We start from the raw sequence: 23377 nt of genomic DNA on the forward strand, positions 1-23377 counted from the left end.
CTATTTTTAAAACTTGTTTTAAGACACTCATTTTTAATGCATTAAAGGCCCTTCTGATAATCTAGAATGATACAAAACGGGCTATTACACAGGGTACACCAAAAAGTCCCTAGCAGCCTTGATTTTTGTCACCCATCTTACCCAGCCAGGCACAGGTGTATCGATAGGGCTAAGCACTAATTGTGTCTGGGCTTACATTAAACTCTTCTGATGGCTTTGGTGGAACAAAGGGGAAGCAGTGAGAGAGGGTCTTGCCCTATGCACATATCCAGAGATAGAAGTCTGAGAATGGTGCAGTTTTAAAGCCTTGTTCCTCCTGCTCTATGACTAAACAGGCTATACTTCATAAAGGGATAAAGAGGCAGTGACTTTCACCATCTGATATCTCTGAGTTCTTGCTTTCATTTCCCCTTGTCCACAATTTTTTCCTATTCTAAAGCTCTTTTTCTTTTTCTTTTTCTGAATATGATGCTAAATGGCTCTCTCCCATCAATAAAGGATGCCAAAAATACTCTCTCTGGCCATGAAGCAATACATGCTACCTACAAAAAGCTCCCCTAAACAGCTTGCCTGATTTTCTTCCTCCATTCCACTGTATCTCTGACAAGACTTATCAGTACATAACTCGAAAAAAAAAAAAAAAAAAAAAACACCTATTACCCAGATCCATGTCCCTCCCAAAGTCCAGTGACACCCCTTTCACTTTCCCTCTTCTTACTCCCCACTGTCAATGGTGAGAGAGACTTTTGAAGAGTTTGTGTGCCCTTCCTCTCCTCCCTGCCCTAATCAGCACTGGTTGCCTGGTTGCTTCTGACATGGAAGCACAGGAACTCGGACTAAAACGGCTGTATTTTTGCATCTTTCTGGCAAGGTGCAACCCTCCTCTTCTCTGTTTCTGCCATTACCACTCTTGAAGTAGCAGGAGGTGCTCTGTGGTAAGCAGATGCACTAAGCATGAGATGCAGCAGCAGGAGCAATTACCACCCTGTCTGTCTCCTTCCTGCTCACTAGGAGGTGTTTTGATTTTTTTTTCTTTTGCCTTACGAAGGATCCCCTCTGATTTCATTGATGAGAGACAATAAAAGAGCTGGGTCCCAGTAATTAATGAGCAGCCACCCAGCAGGCACTCTTGGAGATGCATCTCTGTGCTCATCTGGAACAAACTGATCACAGAAATGTGCTGGTGGAAATAAGCAGCGGGCCACTCAAGCAGCCCATACAACGCACGGACAGCTTTCCAGTTCAGAGCATGGTGTTGATGCTTTCCTTTTCCATTAAATCACATCCGATAACAATCGCACCGGTGTCTGGGAGAGGGGATGCTCAGAGCTTTGGAGCAGAAACTCCTCTAAAAACCCTGAGGATCCGTGAGATCCGAGTCATTTCCAAAGCACAGCTCGGCTCACACTCACCTCCCGGTGCGGTGCCATACAGTTCACCACGTTTTATTCCTAGTCTCATCTTCCTCGAGCTATATAATCACAGAGGGCACCGTTTTGTCACGATCCCTGATTCACTACGTTCATCAGTGCCATACCCATCCCCTCCCTGCCCCGCTCCTTAGCCCCCTCACTCTGTGTCGCCAGGTTTTCTCCCCCCGCCGTTCGCTGCCGATGCCCTGTGGAAGGGAGCGCTTTAAACCCTTTCCTATCAAGCGCCACCACGGCTCAGCAGGGACTGGGAGACCTCTTGGTGTGCCCCCGCTGCCCGTGCCCTCCAGCGGGCGGTCCCCGCTCCGCTCCCACCGGGAGTCGGCCGCCGCGGGGGGCTGCCCGCTCCCCCCCGGGGCCTTTTTGGGGTGCCGAGGAGGGGGGCAAGCCCCACCTCCCCCCCTCCCCTTGCCGTCCCCGCCGCCGCAGGCCCCTCCTCCCCGTCCCGCCCGCCGCACACATGTGCCTGCACCCAGCGGCGGGGCGCGCCGTCGGGGCGGGCGGGAGCCGCCGCCGCCACCGCCTCCCCGGCACCGCCCGCTCCGCACCGCCACCGGCATCGCCACCGCCACCGCCACCGGTCCGGGCACCGCCACCGCCACCGCCTCGCACCATGGCCGTCGCCTACCTGCTGGGCAACGGCTCGGCGCCGCTCCTGGTCGGCGCCCTGGAGGACCCGTTCGTCTCCAACGCCTCGGCCGCCGCCTGCCGCCCCTCCGTGCCGCCCTGCGCGGCCGCCCCGCCGGGCTCCTGGGGGAACGGCTCGGCGGCGGCGGGCTGGAACCGCTCCGAGCCCTGCGGCGGGGCCAACGGCAGCGCAGGAGGCGGCGGGCCCTGCGCGCCCACGGGCGGGGGGCCCTCGGTGGTCACGGCCATCGCCATCATGGCCCTGTACTCCGTGGTGTGCGTCGTGGGGCTCTTCGGCAACTTCTTGGTCATGTATGTCATCGTCAGGTGGGTGCCGCCCCGCCCGGCCCGGCGCCGCCGTCGAGAAGGGGGACGGGGGTCGCGCTGGGGCGGCGGAGGGGAGGGGAGTGGAAAGGGGCTGTGGGGAAGGGGCCAAGGAGGGAGAAAAACCGGGAGTAGGAAACTTGCGACGGGGCGGCGGGGCTGGGCGCCGCGCTGCGAGGAGATGCGCTGCGACCCCGCCGTGCTGCGGCCCCGTTGCTCTCTGCCCCGCCAGGGCTGAAGTTTGCACCTCTCCGCTGGGCAGGGAGCGTTTTAGAGCTTGTGGTCGCTGTGTGTGAGGATGCGCTCACAGACAGGCGGTGCACATCCCCGCAGCTGACCCCAGACCAAAGGCAGGAGCAAATTACAAATGGCATCGCGGCTGAACGCCTCTCTCCGCCAGGATGTATAGATGCGCTCCCCCAAGTGTTGCTGTGCATGTTTATATCCGTCTGTATCTGTATGTGCGTATATACCTCCGTGCGTGTGCACGTGTGTAAAAACGCGGGGGTCGAGACCTCTGCCAGCAGCCCAGCCGCGCTGTCGCATGTCGCGACTTTTTCCCCCGCAAGCTGCCGCCGCGCTTTACAAGGTCACTCGCAAGCGCGTCTTCCACGCGTGACGAATCTCATTGCCGTAAAAAAAAAAAAAAAAAAAAAAAAAAAAAAAAAAAGCGGAGGGGGGGCCCTCCTTTGGTTGCCCGGGGTCGGGGCAGGCGGCTTCCGTGGAGGAACACTGCCACCTCCCGGAGCGGCGGGGAGGGACGGGACGGGACGGGACCGGTGTTTGCCCGTGGGAACCACCCACGGGAGCTGCTGGAGGGTGCCCCCGGGGTGCGCTCCCTTCTCGCCCCGGGACTCCGGTCTCTCCGGCTCCGCGAAGCAGCCCGTTTCCCTTTGAGCGGTGCCGAGGGGTCGGGGTAGCAGGCGGGCAGCGGGCAGCAAGAGCCCCGCAGGCACCGGTAGGCTCCGTACCGGTTTTGCTAGAGGCAGTGCTGGCCATAAAAAGCCGGAGCTGAGGAGGGTGCAACGGCGTGGTGGAGGATGCTTCCTTCTGCATGTGGCAGCATGTCATGGGGATGTCACTGCAAAGCCTGTGCAGCTCGTAAACCTAATGGGATCATACATTGTGTGCATCAGTGGCTCAAACTACAACTATAGTTTAGAGATTATGATTTAAATAGGCAGAGCTGGGAAGCTCTTCTACTGGTGTGTGGTTTTGGTCAGCCAGAGATTCAAGCTCTCTCTGGAGACTGTACGAAGGTACGACTGCAGAAGTGCTCATGGCTGCAATTGTATGAGCAAGTGTTGAATGCATTCCTCTGGGAGAAAAAGCAGACACACAGTATAACAGAGCCAGGATGGTTGTCAGCAGAGCATATGCTGCAGGTCGTCCCTGGAGTTACGTATTTATAGTGGGCATAACCTGTTCTAGGTTCATATTTCTTGCATTAATTAATTCAATTACACTTACACCACAAAGCTAAAATGAACAAGGCACCTACATTTAGCTTTCTATCTTAGGAGAGCATCCTTCCCAGAGATTATAGCTTAAAAACAAAAGCTGGAAGTAATAGGAGAAGACAAAAAAAAAAAAAAAAAAAAAAAGTATATTCATTTTACAGAGGAAAACACAAATCAATTAAGTGGCTTCCCCAAAACCACCCAGGAATTCTGTGGCAAAGACAGGACTGAATCCAGGTCTCCTGTGCTTTCACAACAAAAACGGCTTTCCATATGACAGAGTTCCTTCCAAGTTAATACCATACACTTATTTACCAGTCTGGGATGAAAAAGAGCTTGCATGTTATGGTTGAATAGGATCTGTTGTTTAAGCATCACAAAATGCCTTTCCTTTCTATGCTTCTATATAGGTTTAGTCTACCTGAGCTGCAGTAGGGAACTTTTTGATTTATTTCTTGTTGAAAGCTATACTACCATGACAGCATTTGCAGTCATACTAAATGTGCATATGAAATTATGAGATTGTGTGCTCACATTCGTGTATCCTTAGATCCAGCCAAGGATATGAGGCACACCTTTCACTGAATTGCAATTGACATAACATAAAGCTCCCCTTCTTTATCTACCTTTCACACCATGCCAGCTCAAGGAAAAGGAGGTTTTGAAGTTTGTATTAATTTTGAGAAGAATTAATACTACTAGAAAGAAGATTTTAAAGTGATATTGGTACCTAGTTTACCTTGAAAATCCTAACAGTTGGGAGGTAAATGATTAGATTTTTGAAACTCTGTCCTTATTCACCTCTCAGATTCCAGCCCCAGTGAAAGCAACAATGGCTTCCTATTCAGAGTGCTGCGTGTTAATATGACATTTAGCTTTTTTAGAAATATGTTTTGTAATAACTATAATGTTCTTCTTATAAACAGATGACCTTAAAATTCCATCCAGTCACTCCAACTCTTCCACATGAAGCAGACCTATGGGCTTGGAGCTGGAGCCATGCAAGTGCTTGCCTGATGTGGAATTGATGTCATTATCAATCCACAGTGACACTGGCTTTGTATAACTCTTTCTTTATAAAGAATGCAACATCAACCACCCCCCTTATTCTTCCAAATGCTTTCTGTTCAGCTGAATATTTTCCTCCTTGAATTAATATTTACAGCATGTTAGATCGGCAGTGTGTGAAGCTGAACCCCATGTTACTAACACTGAGCTGTTCCCTTTGTGAAGTATAAAATATGTCTTCTGAGTGACAGCGATAATAGTCAGGTTTTACTGCCAGCTATGAATTTCCAGTAATCTGAAAAATCTGTAGATAATTTTTATTATCTGTTTTCCTTATGTGTTTTGTGTAAGTGTGAATTGCTGATATGAACACAGTGTAGTTACGGGCGTTCCAACAACAAACGCTACTTCTAGCTGCTGCAGAGTGCAACAAGACAGTGCACAATTAGTACCACATGGTATTGAATTAATTTGCACAGTAATCTATAGGCTTTTCCTGCTTTCTAGTCAAGTCAGTGGGATATTAGTCACACATCAGAGTGGGAAGAATGTGCCCTGTGATTAAGGCCGCATGCACAATGCTGGAAAGCTGTGAAAGATTGTTGCTGAACATCTTTGGCATCACCGGTCTAGAAGAGTGGAGTAGCTCTCTGAGACCCCAGCACTCCACCATGTGAAGTGCCCCGAGAGGACTGTGATTCCATCAGTAGCTGCTGGCGCCACTCAAGTCAAGAGTGATGCCTTGATTGCTTTGCTATTAATTTTGTCACATATCATAAACAAAGGGGCCTGAGGTACTCTGTGGTCCTTTGCAGGAGGAGAGAAATGCCTTATTTCATTACAGTAAATGATTACTCAAGTTTGTTTGTTTGTTTGTTTGTTTTTTTTAAAAAAAAAAGCCCACAATATTTAAATAGGGAAAGAAACGCTCTTTGAAGCAAAGGGCTTTTTCCATTTCTCAAACCAACATCATAACAATGTTTTGAAAAGAAAAACAAACAAAAACAAAACAAGACAAAAAAGCTGTGACTGAAACATCATCTAATTTGGAAAGACTACACTGTACTGAAAGCTCTGTTTACTACAACCTGGCTCACTCAAGCTTCAGGAAAAGTATTTTATTAAGAAGGGAATTTGGGGTGAAATTTCAATTATAGGAAGAATTGATGTCTCCAGAGGAATAAGTATTATCACACATGTAAAGAAGGGGAGAATTGGGGAGTTTACAAAGAGGTTATAGCATTTGAAGTGGAGAGTCAGATTAGAGAAATACATGTAAGCTGAAAGTGATCTCAAGCTTGAAAGAGGCTGAAATGAAGACAATTTCTCTAAAAAACAGAGCTCTTCTTTGCAAGGCAACATGGAGTCACAGAAGCAGTGTGAAAGAAGGCCCATAGAATGTCTTGTAGCAACATACATCAGGGAATTTAAAAACCAATAAATCCATAAAATTAATTCTTTTCTTTCCTGCCCACAGTCACATGAACATCTCTGCATTTGGGTAATACTGTGTAACTGTGTATGCTAATGCTGTCAGCTGTCTGAAAACAAATATTTCCACCTCCATGTTGTTACCAACAGCCTTAACCAGTAGTGTCTATTATGAATTCATGGTGCTCACTGGTACAAGTCAGAGAAGATCTGTGAACATAACTGAAGGAGCTTGACTGGTCAGGAACAGCACAGAAGGCAAGTTAAATGAGAGGTACAGTGAGAGGGTGAGCCTTAGCATCTGGCATTACAGAAAGGCAGGTGTCTCTGCACACTATTTGCAGTAGAAGTTTACTAACCTTTGCTAATGGGTAAATGTTTGACTAGTGAGGTGCTCCCCTCCCTCCCCCAGGATCAAGGGAAGCAGATAGGTAAAACACCACTGATACCTTTGTATTCTCATTTTGTTTAAATTATATTGATAGGACCATGGTCAGAGACCCCTGAATGGCCTTGGTCTGCCTCAGGAGCAGGAGGCAGGTACAGGATACTATCCAGCAGCCTCTCCAGAGCTGGTGGCACCGCGGGCACCTGGCACCTGGCCCCAGCCAGCTCTCACCTGTGGGACATGGGGCTGACCCCACAGGGGAGGTCCCTACACTTAGCCAGCAGCTGCCCCCTGGCAATCCTGGGCAGAAGTGGACATAAAACTTCACCTCTCTTTCAATTCCTCTTGGAAAAACTGTTCTGATCCTGCTGTATTTTCTGGAGTATCATTTTGATGATGGCCTGCAGGAAAAATAATGTTAAACACTTCCAAAATGTTTTTACTTTCCTTGTAAAAAACAGTGTAATATTACTGACTTTTTGTGGCAACTAGATGAAAAGATGACATACTTACAAATATCTCAGACAAAACATTATGAATGTTTCAGTATCATTCTAACTTAATGACCTCTTTTCCAGCCATAGCCAGTAGCTGGTGTTTAGACAAAGAGTAGAAGAAATAGCAGCATCTCTGTGTGATACTCCTTCTAGCAGTCTGTTACACTGTGGACAGACTTTCTGAGCTGCAGTTTGCATCAGCATGTTTTTCAACATCTTTCTGTGAACATTTTGCTTTTTTTTTTTTTCATTTTCTGTGAACATTTCCATGCAGCAATCCTAAATAAAACAGAATCTAAAATAAGGTTGGAAATAAATTGTCACAAATATTACCACTTTTCAACAAAGCTGTTTTTATTACCACTTTTCAAAAATCATTTTCTGAAGTAAAATCATTTTCTAGAGATCCTCATTAATGGATACTTTCAAAAAAAACAATTTATTTTCATTACAATTCCAAGTGAAAATAAGCTTTCAGTCCTTGATAATTATCTTCAAAACACAAATCCATTCATTATAACTATATCTTGGAAAAACCTGAAAGCAGATATTTAGTGAATTGCTATTAGGCTTATCTCAAAGTTCTTCTCATAATCATCTTTGCCTATACAATGGAATTTGTCTTTATTGGTGTATTAGTGGGGATGCTATCATTATCTTTCAAAGACCCTGCTCCCCTTTGGAAGTTGGATTTTAAGGGTATTCACTAGCAAGGAGTTCCACAGCTTAGCCTAACTGTTAAAAAGCATTCTCATTCATCTGTTCAATGATAAACACTTTTAAATTTTATTCATATTTCCCTTTGAATTTGCATGATGAAAAAAAGTAAAGATGACAGACTATAGCTACTCGCGTAACTGTGAAGAACATGAAATAGCATATGTTTTCCACCTTCTCACTGAGAAGTGTTCAATTATCAGCTATAAGATCTTGTACCTCAGATCAGGAATAAAACCTCAAAACAAAGCTGCTTGTGTAGGATGGGGCGTCTCCTCCTCACTGCATGGTACAGAGCAATCCCAGTGTAACAGGAGTCTTTTTTGAAGCGGAGCAAGGAGCAGCGGTTAAGGTGCCTTGTGCTGTTCTCCCCTTGCTCAGTGCTGACCTCCAGCCCTAGGATCTGCTGCCTCTGTAGAAAAATTATCCAGGAAACCAGTTTCACAAATCCTCCTAAAATGATGGAATCAGTTCCTCCATTAGAGCTCTAGTATCAGATACTATCTCATCCTTGTCACATGGGACCAAATCCATATTTTCTTGTACTTTTCATTTGGTCTTCTCAAAACACACAGTCTTGCTCCATCTGTCTGTCATGCCTTTCTCCATCATCTCCAGCTTTCCCCATTACTCTTGCTTTACAGGCACATCTTCCTGCAGCTTTACCATCTCTCCAGTCTCTCCAGTCTCTTTATCTCACCTCTGTTGCTCCTTTCCAGGTCACACTTAACACATTCACAAGAAAATTCTTGTCTCTTGCACAGAAAAGACTCTGTATATTCACTATGATAGCCTTTTACCAGGGAGGATAACAACTGCTCTTCCTCATCAGTCTTTTGTGGATCTTATATCTTCTAGCAGCAAGACTACCTTCAAAAGCTTCCCTGCCAGCTTATGAACTAAGTAGGGGATGTCTCATGTACAGTCCTCACATGAGGAGATAAGAACAGAAACCAGGAGGAGGGAACCAGCACCTGGAAGATTTCTTATCTTCTGAAAATAGGGAAAATAGCTGTTAACTTGTCCCTCTTATAAAAATTTCACCTCGGTTATCATTGATGTAGTCAGTGGTTTCACTTCCCTGAATGCACAGGGGAGAAAGTTAAGTTAAAGATGCTGACAGTTTTCCTTGCACGTCTTCCTGGCAAAGCAAAAAACTTCAGCAATAAGCACCTGCTGCCTGATAATGACAATATATCGGAGTTTTTGTTTTTAGCACCATTGATTTATTTCTCAGAGATGTGTTACACAATAACTGTGAAAGCAACAGCCATTACTGACAACCCATACGTGCTTCCAAGCACACAGAAACTGAGCTAAAGGTGGCTTAACAATCAGGTCAGAATAAGTCCTGGAATAATTTGGGGATAATGTTTCCCTTTTCTTACTAGGCTGAGGGGAAGAGTTCAGTGTACTAGCAGTTGACTGTATGGGAATTGGAACATACATATTGCTGTCATTTCTTTTTATTATTAAATAGCTGTTGGTGGTGTCTGGGAAAAGAAAAATAAATTAGGGTGATAGGAGTTATAAGACATTGCAACATCTTGAATGTTTGCCTGGCAAATTGATGTGGATATATATCTAAAGACCTGTCCTTAGCTGGCTCCAAGGATATTTTGCATATACATGTAATTAAAAAGGCATGAAAATAATGAGAGAAATATGATAATAAAATAGTTACCTGTTGGTCACTGTGGAGTGTGTGTTTTCTTGTTTTCTGTCTGGATTAATCTTCCTGCTAGTTAATCCTTTCATTCAGACCGGAAGGGAAAGGACCAGCCTTCCCCTGCAAAGTAGCTATTTTTCCCAAAGATAGAAGCTTATTTTGTTGTTCTTGTTGTTGATTTATTATTTGGGGGGGGGGGGGGGGGGGGTGTGGAAGTTTTTTCCCCTGGGAAAAGACTAAGCTTACTAATTCAAACCAAAGAGCAGAAAGAGGAACACCATATGATCCCTCTCAGTAACAAAAAAAAAAATAAAAAAAAAAAGAAAGAAAGCAGGAACAGCAACAAGAGAATTTTAGCCCAAAGCTCAACACATTATTGTAATTAATTGAAAACAGGATGAGTCAGATGCCCTCAGGACTCTCTGTTATTGGCACAACAACATTCCTGAAAAGACCAGCAATGGTGTCTGAAGAAAGTCATGTCTGCCTCAGAGGCTTTCATTTAGCTCACCCTGCCCCAAAGCTGAGGCCTGATTGAAGTTGCTAATTGGTTCTGAGTACAGGAGAAGAGGACCTGAGCAGATGCTCCTCCATGAAAAGTGGTGTGCTCTGTTTCCTTCTCCTAACTGGGCTGTGTGAGCAAAAGCCACCAAGTGGTGGGTCTGCACATGCCTTAATACAGCTAGATATGGGGAAAAATCAAGCTGGGAAGTCAAAGATAGGAAGATAGCTTGGGAAGTAAACTTTGGTGAAATTCTGGATTCAGTTCACTTGTGCTATGGAGAAGAATAAAGTGAAAAATGGACTTAGCAGTGGGAAAACAAAGGATGAGGGAGAAAAGAGGTAGCAGCTGAAGCAGTTGTGTGTCCTACATTCAGATCCACATTGAGAACATACCTTGAAGCTCCTTTAGCAAACATGCATCCACTTGCTGGTATGCGAGGAAGTTAGAGGACAGCTTTTCTGGCATCCTGTGGTTGTAGGACTTGCTGCATTCCCCACCAAGTACATCAAATAACTATGCCTTTCACTCTTAGGCCTATCACACTCAGTATGTCATGCCTTGGCACCTAAAGCGATGCCTGGTATTTGTTTGAATTTTTAATGATTCTAATTAAACCACCAATACACACTTCACAACCCCAAAGCTTAGTTAGGTTTTGCTGTCTTGTAATCATGTAAAATCTGAGAGAGAAGCCAGATTAATTTTATCTTTAGGCAACAGATAACTTCATGGTGCCCTATATTCACCAACGGAGTTCAGCATTTGCACTCTGATCTCCTTCACAGCAGTGACTGGCAAGGTTTGAATGGCAGCAAACGGTTGTCTGTCTTAATGGCAGTACATTTTGTTCCCTTCCCCAGTTCAGTTTTTGCCCCCAAACTCAGGGTCAGTGCAGGAAGTAAGCAAATGTGCAGAATTTCACTTTGATTAAGCATGAACATTTTCTGTTATAGTGTTGTACCTGCTGGAGTTGGCTTTGTTTTTTGTGTTTGTTGTTGTTGTTGTTTTGTTTGGTTTGGTTTTGGTGGTTTTTTTTTGCATCCTTTCCCTGAGGGATTGTTATTTTTGAATTACATCCACATATGTAATCTCCTATGGGGAACATAAATCAAAAGGATGAGTTGATTGTTAACCACAGTATGTCACCTCCAATCCAGATGGCCTGACTACATAATAACATGTAAGGTTTGTACACAAATTTATGTTGCTTGTACGTAGAGCTTGAGTTTAATGGCTTTACAGCATAAGTATCCTGGAGTATTTATGAATATAAGAATCAATACCAAGTCTTTAAGCTGATGAAACCATGTGGTCCCAGACAGGTAGATTAGACTCTTACAGAACATATGTTACTTTTAAAGCTTTCAAAGCGTTAATCAGTAGCAGCCTCCTACAAAACCACAGTTGTAACTGAGATACTGAGCAGGTCTTTAACGTTTTAGAAAGAGACCCACTGCAAAGCAAAGAAAGGAAAAGGACAATTAGAAAGGATAGCCATCAGTTAATTCTATTACTTGAGACCAAAGGTACTTTTCAGGATATGGCCTAGCAGAGAGACATCATTTCAGCATCAAACATGCTTACTGGATTGTTAAAGAGAAGAAAGGGTTGTCCAGCCCAGACTAAACCTTTGTCAAACCATCAAGGGCTCAATAAAAATTGAATATACCTCATGTTTTAGGAAAGCACACACACACAAAAAAAATATCCTTTTTTTGGGGGGTTGCATGTACAAGATGTACCAGAACAGCCATGAAAATAAATGTTCATTTAAATTGGTTCAACTAGGCATGCTTCACATGTTTTAATCTTCCCACCCAAGGAGACCTCAACTAATCTAATGCATGCACATAATGATTCTTCATTTGTTTAACAAGTCATTTATGCAGGAAGAACATGAATTTGAACGCTAACCAAATCTCCAGCATCAACAAGAGTTATGTGAGGTTGTCTGAATGCAAGACGTAATTGCTGTCTGTTGTTTCTTTGAGCAGCCAAGCAAGTTTCACAAATGGCTGCTTTCTGCAATGAATCTTTTCTAATTAAGCTAGTTTTTCATATATTTTGCATTTTACTTAAACACAGATCAATTGAAGCAGCCTTCGTCTCCAAATTAGCATTCTATGGACAAAAGCTTTGTCTGTAGACTTCGTGCTGCTGAAAGTAGTTGTTACCAATCTTCCATCAGCCATTCTATCTCCTAAGATATGCAAAGAAGCTAGAGAAGCTAGTCTGTGTTTAGTCTTTGCACCAGACAGTGGTACAAAGATGGTGTAAGACTGATGTGTTACAAAAGGGCTGAAGGGTCTGGAGGAGTCTATATTTCAACAACACACATGAATGGAAATGGTTTGTCCATTGGACAAGACTCAGGTGCCAGTCTATCAGCTGTGTCTATTAGGCTTAGAAAAAGCATGCTATGGACTAAATTCTCTTCCTTTCCTTTCCTTTCCTTTCCTTTCCTTTCCTTTCCTTTCCTTTCCTTTCCTTTCCTTTCCTTTCCTTTCCTTTCCTTTCCTTTCCTTTCCTTTCCTTTCCTTTCCTTTCCTTTCCTTTCCTTTCCTTTCCTTTCCTTTCCTTTCCTTTCCTTTCCTTTCCTTTCCTTTCCTTTCCTTCTTTTCCTTTCTTTTCCTTTCTTTCTTTCTTTCTTTCTTTCTTTCTTTCTTTCTTTCTTTCTTTCTTTCTTTCTTTCTTTCTTTCTTTCTTTCTTTCTTTCTTCCTTCCTTCCTTCCTTCCTTCCTTCCTTCCTTCCTTCCTTCCTTCCTTCCTTCCTTCCTTCCTTCCTTCCTTCCTTTCTTCCTTTCTTCCTTTCTTTCTCTTCCTTCCTTCCTTCCTTCCTTCCTTCCTTCCTTCCTTCCTTCCTTCCTTCCTTCCTTCCTTCCTTCCTTCCTTCCTTCCTTCCTTCCTTCCTCCCTCCCTCCCTCCCTCCCTCCCTCCCTCCCTCCCTCTGTACGTTATGTTATTCATGTTAATTTGCTCTTTATTTGAGCCATTGAGACTTAAAACATTTCTTCAAAATATTTAGAGGTGATCATCTGGAGACTTACCTGTTGAAGTGGACCACAAACAGAGCTGTGGCACACATCTTACAGAAAGAGAGAGATGCACAGGCATGAACACATCTCTTTCTTCTTGCATGTAAGGATGTGGATGGCAAGGTGCGCCTTTTTCCCTGCTCAAGGTGCTATTACACTTTGTACACTGGAAGCAGAGTCTATCTAGGTTAGTTTGATGAACCTTTTGTTTGGTTTGCAAACTACAGTTGGCCCATGGCCTGGCAGTTGAAGGTTTTTATTTATCCTGGAGTGCTAGGAACTTAGTGGCTATTTCAGAAGGATTCAAAGGGCTTTCCTTACTGCATTTGCTTATTCCAAGTGTATTTTAAATCTTTGCTGGATAGAACAGATAAAAGCGAGATGGAGTGCTGCCTACAGAGTTAGACAGACTTAAAGTTGTGAATCTGATCTATCATCTCCTAATATCAACAAAAAGCACTGTATAAAAATTGATGTTTTATGGTACAAAACCTGCCATGAGGAGATAGAAGAAGCATATTGGTGGGTGTCAGTATTATAATGAGCATAAATAAATTGAATATTTATCCATGGCACTGTTGAGCTAAATGTTCACCAAAATGTTGAATCATCATGTTACTGTATTCATATTTCACTGCAGAGCTGTGAAAATAAAAGTAATGTTGCTCAAAGCCAACTTCTGTCCTCACTTGCAACCTTACTCAGTGTAATGCAAAACTTAATGTAGTCAGTGTTTCAGATACTAAACTGCCAGTCTAATTTAAATACCAGCATTCACATTTTCTGGGGCTTGCCTTTAAGATTTTTTCTTTACACATTTGTTTGGTTTAAGATTCTTTAATGGCCTTGAATGAAAGTGTGAAAACAATATCTGCTAAAAGATCACATTTATAAACACAGTGCTTTCAGCATTATAAGTTAGCTCTATAGATAGCCTGTGACTTTAATTACATATAAAATCCAGTCCTCTGAAGTATAGCAATTTGATAGAACTGTTTGTATGGTTTCTTCAAATAGGTAGACTTAAGGATACCTTAAGAACAGATATAATAACAGCTAAGATCAAGGCTTTGAAGAGCTCCATTTTGAGGACCATTATTTTTCATGCTGATAAAAATCTGTTTTAATCAATTTTCAGTATTTATTTGTTCATATAAAAAATACAATCCTGGGGACACTGATAATCTACTTATTTGGAGAAATACACCTTTAACAAAATGTGCTTTTTAGAAATAAGCTCTTTATAAAATCTCTAAATATTCAGTACAGAGCAATACTCAAATCCCATAGAAATCACTGAAAGGAATATTGTGAATTTCAGTAGGCTTTTGTTGTTTAAGCAATTGTGGAAGTAAATGCTTTCTATCACCGCAAAAGCTTGGATTCCTTTCTTTATAAGAAAATGGTGATTAGAAAAACAAAGATTACAGAGTACATCAAGCAGAATCTTTCATTAATAGCCTACAGAGCCCATTACATGAAATAATGGAAAGTCCAAGAACTTTTAGGCTTAAACCAACAATGAAAACAAGACACCAAAACCAAAAATTGTTTCATATTTAAGTGGAATAAGGCCCATCGTAGTGTCAGTGAAGAGATGGTGTTCCATTTGTTCTGAGTTTTTCTCTACCCATCCTCTGGCATGCTAATCTGAAAGTCACTTACCATGATTTATGGGCTGATTATGGGGTGTTGTTCTGGCCTCAATTTTGTTTGACATTGATAGTTGTGATCATTCACATTCTTTGCTGATTTTTTTTTTCTAGGTACACGAAAATGAAGACTGCCACCAATATCTATATTTTCAATCTTGCATTGGCGGATGCATTAGCAACAAGTACTCTGCCATTCCAGAGCGTGAATTATTTGATGGGAACATGGCCATTTGGTACAATCCTTTGTAAAATTGTTATATCCATAGACTACTACAATATGTTCACCAGTATCTTTACGCTCTGCACCATGAGTGTGGATCGCTATGTAGCTGTCTGCCACCCAGTTAAGGCCCTTGATTTTCGTACCCCCAGAAATGCAAAAATAGTTAACGTCTGCAACTGGATTCTTTCTTCTGCCATTGGACTGCCAGTTATGTTCATGGCAACTACTAAATACAGGCATGGTAAGTCTTGTTTTCATTCCTAAATTGAATATTTCAGTGTTTAAACTCCTTTCTGCATTCTTTCTTTTTATTGTAGAGACAGTGAACTAACTTTTGACCTGCAAGCTGTATGAATCAGGTGTTAGTGCAAATAGCCATCTTGAAAAATTTGGCAGCTGGCTCTTCTTGACCAGAGAGACAGCTCTTCATGTGATCAGTCTTTGACAACCAGCAACTCCAGCGGGATCCATGTGAGTCTTGCTGCCCTAGACAGCCATTGTAGTGTTTGGAAAAGCATTTGTGCCTACCTTCAGCTATAGGGGTATATGCACTCTGTTAAAGCACAGGAGCCTGTGCTTTACCCCAGATATTCCCACTGAAGTTGCTGGTCTTCATTTTCTACCTCATCTAGCAGAACGTGGTACAGAACTGAGAGCACGTTCTGGATCACTGGTGCTCAGTGGTGTCCTTCAAGTGACAGCATCTCAACATAAATCAAAAACACTCCAAAGTGCACAGTTGCCATGTGTCATGTCATCCTTTTCCCCTTTGCCTTTAAATGCCCAAACTACAGTGCTGAAATCATCATATTTTCACCAGGTTTTATCTTAAAAGTGAAAATGAGCCAAAGTTTGAACATTTATGACAATTCAACTATTTTTCTTGTTAAATATATGCAGAATTCCAAACAATATAATACAAAGAACGTTACTTTTTGCTCTTGTTTTTCTAAGGCTTCATACATATTTTGCAGTGCTGTGTTCTATCAGTATTTGTGCCAATGACAGATCACAGATTGCTTTGTTTTTGTTATTTACATAGTAAATCTTCATGTATTTGCTCATGATATATAACAAAAAAGTTTTGAAGGGAAGCAAGTGCCAAACTGACCAGCTTGTTCTTCTCTACTCTTTTTTTTTTTTATCTCTAGGCTCTATTGACTGCACACTTAAGTTCTCTCACCCTGCTTGGTACTGGGAGAACCTCTTGAAAATCTGTGTTTTCATCTTTGCTTTCATCATGCCAGTCCTGATCATTACTGTGTGCTATGGGCTGATGATTTTACGCCTGAAGAGTGTTCGCATGTTATCTGGCTCCAAGGAGAAGGACAGGAACTTGCGGAGAATCACAAGGATGGTTCTTGTAGTGGTGGCAGTGTTTATCGTCTGCTGGACTCCCATCCACATTTATGTCATCGTTAAAGCCCTGGTCAACATCCCAGAAACTACTTTCCAAACTGTCTCCTGGCACTTCTGTATTGCTTTAGGGTATACAAATAGTTGCCTTAATCCAGTCCTGTATGCATTTCTAGATGAGAATTTCAAAAGATGTTTCAGAGAGTTCTGCATCCCCACCTCCTCAACCATTGAGCAGCAAAACTCCACCCGAGTCCGCCAAAACACTCGTGACCATGCTTCCACTGCCAACACTGTGGACAGGACTAACCATCAGGTATGACTAGCAGTGGAGATGTCATCTCTGGATTCAGGCCACCCGCTTGGAGATGACATGTATTCTGAAGTTACAGTTTATACTGATTTGTAGCTATTTGAAAGTCTGAACACCTTCAGGGCTACATTTGAAGCTGGTGTATTCACACACAGAGACCCCAGTCCTGCATGGTGCAAGTTGTTCTATACTCTAGTTGATGCCCAAAAGCTGAGGGCTTTCAAAGGTACCTTGCATGATAGGGTCCAGCGTGCACGTATATACACAACACCCGTGCATGTATATACACAACACCCAAAACAGAGTGTTTCATTCACATAAGGTTTACAACAGGTGTCCGATTTAGAATGGGTTAGAGAATAATCAAATCTATTCTGTCTGTTGAGGGAGACAGGGTTGGGCCGATATATATGTCTCTCTCCTACCAACTCATCAGTAAACTGAAAAGAGAATAAACTGCATGTACACTTTCTGATTGATGTACAAGAAAGGCCTACAAGGCCCTGTTTCTCCTGGAAGAGATGCAAGAAGTAAACAAAGGTCATCTGCATGCAGTTCTTGTATCAGATCAATATCTGTGTTGGCTAGTGTAGGTTTTGATAGATAGATATATAAATATATAAATATACTTGTATACACACACATATTAAGGAGTATTGTGCCATTTACCTGTTTACAGAGTAGGAATTTTATGGCACAGCAGATACCAGGAGAAAGATTGTTTTTATTCAGGCTATTTTTGCTTAGCTTTTTTGGGGGAAAAAAAAAATAATTTTTGTTACATATTTGGCATCCATGCATCTGTGATTATTCCCATTTCCAAAGCATATCCCTCGGTGAACATAAGCAAAACACAAAGGCAATTTTAATATACAAGCCTAATGATTGTTAGAAAAGGTTTGAATCTTCTCTCATTAAAAAGAACAAATAAAGGTAGAAGCATTTATTCTTTGCCACCTCATCTTTCATTGGAACATTGGCAATATCCTTAGTTTGCTCCTTCGTGAGCTTCTCACTGCTGGCCCTTCACCCACAAGCTAGCTGCTTTCTCGAGATGCAGAGAAGTGGCTTTTTGTGAAAGAAATAGCTTACCTGTCACACGGGCAATCAGGAAGCCCAGATCAGAATATTACCTTATCCATACAAAGTAAATGCACCAGAAAAAGAGGAAGGAGAAAGCAGAAGGGAGATGAGGAAGGTCTATTGAGCATCTGCAGCTAGTGGTGTTATTCACCAGAACATGATTTGCACATGCCAAGCTGCAGGCTGAGAAATCAGTTAGTGTCTGCTCAGTCTTACCCACACTTCAGTGGTGGAGCAGAACTGCCAAACTTGGCATGGTCACATACATGTATGTATGTATATACATGTAGTATTCACCACTTGTAGCAAAAGTTTAGTAGATGGATTCAGCTCTCACTAAGGCTTTTGCAGCTCTCAATGGAGTCAATTTTGTGCATGTGTCTGACAATGGGGTTGTATCTTTATCTAGTTCATGTCTAGCTTTTTCAGCTTTTTACAGCGCAGTGTGTAATAACACATTTTCTACATTTACTTATACTTCTTTACATTAATTTTAGGAGAGCCATGGCTTCTTAAACTTCTATCCTTAGCAGAGATTACTGTGGTACCACCTAGAGTCTGACTGAGATAAAGTCTATTTCACTGTGCACTGAGCAAACAGGACAGAAGATGATCCTTCCCACAAAGATCTTTCAACCTACACCAACAAGAGAGAAAGCTAGTTGAGGCAGGGATAGAAGTGAGCTTTTTTATGGAAGTAAGAATGTAAGTAAGGATCAAGCTAATCACATAGTTGGAGATTTTGTGTTAGTTTCCTTCAGGAGATATTGGTAGAATGAGTTAAGAAGAGTTAAAGCACAGGTAAAGAGAAGTGACAGGACAGATGCTGAAGAGAAAGATAGGTGACAGGAAGAATGCAGAGGAGAAAGGAGAACATAAGGAATAAGGTCAGAGTGAGGAAGCAAGGGAGGAAATTGAAGCAAAAAGCCAATATGCATGTAACAAAATAAATGTGCTCAGAACTGTAAGAAACTGTGTGACTACGTAGCTTTCACTACTTCTGTAGCTCTTCCTAGCAGCTCGCTGGCATGTTTCCCCCGAGGCTAGGGAGAAGAAGCCATCACTTGGAAACTCTTGTCCTCATAGATGTGTGGACAGGTCTGTTTGCATGGTCTGGTATTTGAGAGAATTTGAAATTTAATGGGCCCATTTTCACTTCCCTCACCATCACTGCAGCAGTCCTTGCTTGAGCAGCTGTTGCCGCTGGTTTATTTCAGCCAGATGTACCTGATGGATGCTGACCTGAACCTTCTGACTGCTGTGCTCCCTAGAGAGCAGCACACCAGCTAGTAGGTGCAGTCCTTTCCACCCTCCTCAGAAGCTATGAAATACATTCACACCAAGCCATGTTTAAACCAGAATATTAAACTTCATTTACTTATTTTCTTCTCCAAAAAACTTTTCTGTAAAAGACATTTTTGGTGTCTCTTACTATCTACATGACAGTAGGGTTGTAGGACTAATCTGTTCTGGAAAGATTTTCTGGGAAGTTTTTACAAATGTAGCATTTTATTTATTTATTTTAGACAGAGAAAGCCCTTGGGTGAATTCATCTTTTATTCTCGGAAAACAACAAAAAAACACTTTGCTCAAACACTTGGGGAGCTTTGTAAATTCTATTCACAGGGTATTCTTTTCACAGGTAAGTGCTTGCTGTACAGGCAAGTCTAGCCAGTATATCAGTATTGATCTAAGTATACTGACAAGCTCTTTCTTGTATAGACAGGGCCTTGGAGAGCATTTGGTATGAATCCTAATTGTGCAGTGTATAGTGCTCAGCACAGTTCAAGCTATTTTCATAGAAACAGATGTTCTACAAGTTGTGTTGTTTTTTTGTTTTGTTTTGTTTTTCCCAAGTGAGAATTCTTACTCCTGCTAAAGTTAATGAGAGCTGCAAGCACTCAACTGCTTGGGGCCTCACACTCTTGAAGCACTTAAAATAAGCACTCACTTGTGGGAACAACAACTGTGTTTTCTATCAGTGCAAAACAAGAGATACAAATGTTCATATTATTCTGAGTTAAGATACTATCATTTGGAATCCGTTATGCCTCTTTGACATTACAGAAAAGCTCTTCTTGGTTAAGAATTTGTTTATTGTTTTATCAACATTTAGGAAAAGTGCAAAACAAGTTCTGACCTCCCCCAGAAATGAAACACTGTGTGAAACATGGTGTGAGCATTTATGAAAAATAGTACATGTCCAGTGGAGCAACAGATTTCTGAGGGAGAAAAGACAGTGGCTAGTCAGGCCTGCAGAATCTGGAATTTTAAGAATTAGATGCTTCACATCTGTGGGGGATGTATCCCAGGTTACTTGGCTAATGTCTGTGTCAGAACGTTCAGGTCGCATTGTTTCAGGGTGAGCTTAGAGGTTTGACTCACTTTAATTTTCAGAGAAGCATGTGCAATCTTTCAAGTGCATTTGCAAGAAAATGGGAATGACAGAACACTGGAAAAAATCTTGCAGAACAGAACTGCTTACTTCAAATTTTTCTCTGCATGACTCAATATTAGTTGGGAATGCTAATAAAAGGACCAAATATTAGCTTTTGCAAATGTCTGAATTGTTTTGATGTCATTGATATTAACCTGGTTCATAACAAAGACTTTAACAAATTTTGAAATGGCTTTTACTTCAGATGCATGGAGAATCTCTGCTAGATTTAAAAGTCTTGAACATTTGCATTGACATGGGATCCTTGTGAATCTTCTAGGTACCAAAGAAAACAGAATGTGTTTGCTGAACAATTTCATTAAAGGCAGCAACTATAAACAATGCTATGAGCACTGAAACTAGTTAGATGCATTGTAAGGTTGTTTGTGTTTGTGGCATTTCTTGAACTGTGAATTAGAAAAAATGGAGACAAAAACATTTCACTTTTTCCATAAGAAATTAGAAGAAGAAAGTTCACCGTTAAAAAACAAACAAAACCAAACAAACAAACAAACAAAAAACTGTATCCAATCCACAAAAGAACAATAGAATATCCTGAGTTTGAATGAAGGGACCCACAAGGATCATTGAGTCCAACTCCTAGCTCCATACACAAGACCACAGGACTACCTAAAAATTAAACCACATGACTGAGACATTTTTCAAATGCTATCTGAAATGAAATTTCTATTAATTTAATTCAGAAGTGAGTATGAACTTCAAAAATATTTTCTGGATCTAGACTTCTCCAAATGACAGGGATATTCAGATTTTGAATCAGGTCAATTTCTGACAAAAAGTTGAGGAGGAGGAACATTTCTAATACAGAATAAAGAAAATCCCTAAATATAGCATGTTGAACTGAATGAGCATTTGAGTTATGTTTTGGCCTTGGAAAAATTTATCTCCAGTCAGTAGTCCTAACAGATATGACTGCAGAAGGCTCCGGGAAAGCAATCCAGTTAGAAAATGCACCTTCTCCCCACCTCAAAATCCTTGCCCATGTATAACATGTTCTCCTCATTTGTGTCCATCAAGGTTCATCTGTGATTCTGCTTTCCATACCATAAACACTTCAATGACACTGTCTCCCCCATTTTCAACATGTTCTGGTTGCTGAATGGTAAAACGGGTTGCAGACTTTCAGGACATGATGTGTCCTAGGCAGATTTGCCTGACCATTTCTGTAGTGCTATCATGCCTGTCTGTGAATACGACTTGGTGTGGATACCATAGATGCGTGGAACAGGGGAATGCTTGGGTTTGTTTGCTGATGTAACTCCATCTCACACAAAATGCAAACTGGATCTTTAAATTCAAATCCAGAAGTTAGTCAATTTACGAGTGTGAACACAGAAAAGATACTAATAGGCATGTAAAATACCAACTTACCTGCGGTTGCTGCAGAAATAATACAGGGAGGGAGTGAAATCCAATACAAGTGAAATTCATTGAGGGTTTCCCTCTAGAAAGAAAACAACTGGCTTGCTATGAAATAGACTAATTCAAATACAACAGCACTGCTGATCTAATGTTTTTCTGTCATTTAAGCTCAGATACAAAACTTTTCTCTAATCATTTACTCTGCCTTTGTTGCTTTATGACAAAGGCATATTCTTGCCTTGCTGCCTGGGCTACCAGTTCAGCTTTACAGGGCAGTAGCTGCAAATTATAAGTGAATTATTCTTTAAAAAGAACAAAACGCACACACATGCAAACTGGTGGGAGGGCAGAAATCAAGTAACTGCTCATTGTGTTTGCAATTTCTTTCCTTTCAGTTGGAACTCCAAGAAGCTGAAACCACCCCACTGCCGTGACAGGGTCTCCTGCTGCATAGCTCTCAAAGTAATTACAAACCAGTGCCACAGTGTTTCTGTGCAGTATGCTATGGGAAGGTGTAGGACACACTTTCCCTCTAAATAAATAAATAAATAATAAGTAAATATAAATTAAAAAACTACAGAGGAAAGTGCCTGCTTTTCCAGTCTGTCAAAACCTGCTTCTGCAGCACTTCTGCATTGCACATAACAGAAACATGAAACTTAATGGTAAGCAGAGCCAAGAAATACAGGGGCTTTCCAGCTTCCAGTGTTCAAAACAGTCATGTTAACCAGGAATACATATGTTAGTCTACAGCAAAACTACTGTATCTGTAGCTATCTGACGTGCTCTGACAAGTTACAGTGGTGTTAAACAGATTGGAGACAAAAATTAAAAGGACAGACTACTATAATTTGAAAAGTGAAGGTGAGTTTTTAATAACAGGAAATAATGGGAAACGGAGTTGAAATACTGTTGGGTACTCAATTTACATCTAAAATTTCTTTGTAGAGGTGTTTTCTGTGCAGGTTATTTGTGTGGTGAAGTTTCACAAGATCATCTAGAATAACACATTGGCAAGTCAAGAGGTCGTCTCGTATTGCATGTTCTACAGCTTCAGAGGGAAAATATTTCTTTCAGTGCTCATTTAAAGAAAATAATACAACCCCTAAGTTTCACCTTCCTCCTCTATTTCTCACATAAGAACTAGACTTTTACAATGAAAACCATGAAGTGTCAGTACTTCTGAAATAAATAAATAAATGGAAGTATTCCATGCTGTTATTGATTGTAGAATGATCCCCAAGATAGCATTGACTCTATTACTATAAGTTCCAGTACAAATAGATGCACAGCTATAAGCTTGTCAGGGCTGGCACAGGCAGCTGATAAATTCTCTTTCATCTAGTTTCTCAAACTTCAACTGCCCTGTCAGCAACATCTCAAATTTGGAAGTCAGCAACAGTCCCTGTGTGAAGTGCTTGGAAGAGTAAACACATTAGAGCTGCTTTAAAAAATACATAAATAAATAATAATAAAAATAAATAAATAAAAATAAAGTTACATTTTGATAAAAATCTATTTTTTTCTTAACCAAACCCGTATGTTTGCTTTTCTAATTAAGGTAGTACAGTCCGCATCTCCATTTTGTATTAGCTACTAAAACACATTAAGATTTATGAAAGAAACATTGTACCAAAGTAAATGCCATCTTAGCTGTTTTCTAGTATGAAAAATAGAAATATCTATGTAGATAATTGTGGTGCAATGGTATTTTCTAGCCATTGTTTGTTACTTGCTTTGTAAATAAATCATCAATAGCTAACTGGGGGTAATGGGGGGGAACACTTTGATGAATTTAAGCATATTCTAAAATACAACTGTATGGAATGGGGTTGC

The 23377-nt window shown here is 41.6% G+C and overlaps 1 protein-coding gene across 2 annotated transcripts; it reads left to right on the forward strand.

The window, feature by feature from the left end:
• Window positions 1–2043: 2043 nt before the first annotated feature.
• OPRM1 (opioid receptor mu 1) lies at window positions 2044–22522 on the forward strand (the record flags this gene model as incomplete). Of its 2 annotated transcripts, none has more annotated exons than XM_082755488.1 (4): window positions 2044–2384; window positions 14858–15210; window positions 16121–16641; window positions 22490–22522. In XM_082755488.1, 4 exons carry the CDS (start codon window positions 2044–2046, stop codon window positions 22520–22522), a joined length of 1248 nt encoding a protein of 415 aa, XP_082611614.1. The 2 variants fall into 2 exon arrangements, with proteins under 2 accessions (XP_082611614.1, XP_082611613.1); XM_082755487.1 differs by lacking the exon at window positions 22490–22522 and adding an exon at window positions 21937–21975.
• Window positions 22523–23377: the final 855 nt, after the last annotated feature.

The sequence above is a fragment of the Aythya marila genome (assembly GCF_965140915.1).
Source record: "Aythya marila genome assembly, chromosome: 3".
In the NCBI taxonomy this organism is placed as follows: domain Eukaryota; kingdom Metazoa; phylum Chordata; class Aves; order Anseriformes; family Anatidae; genus Aythya; species Aythya marila.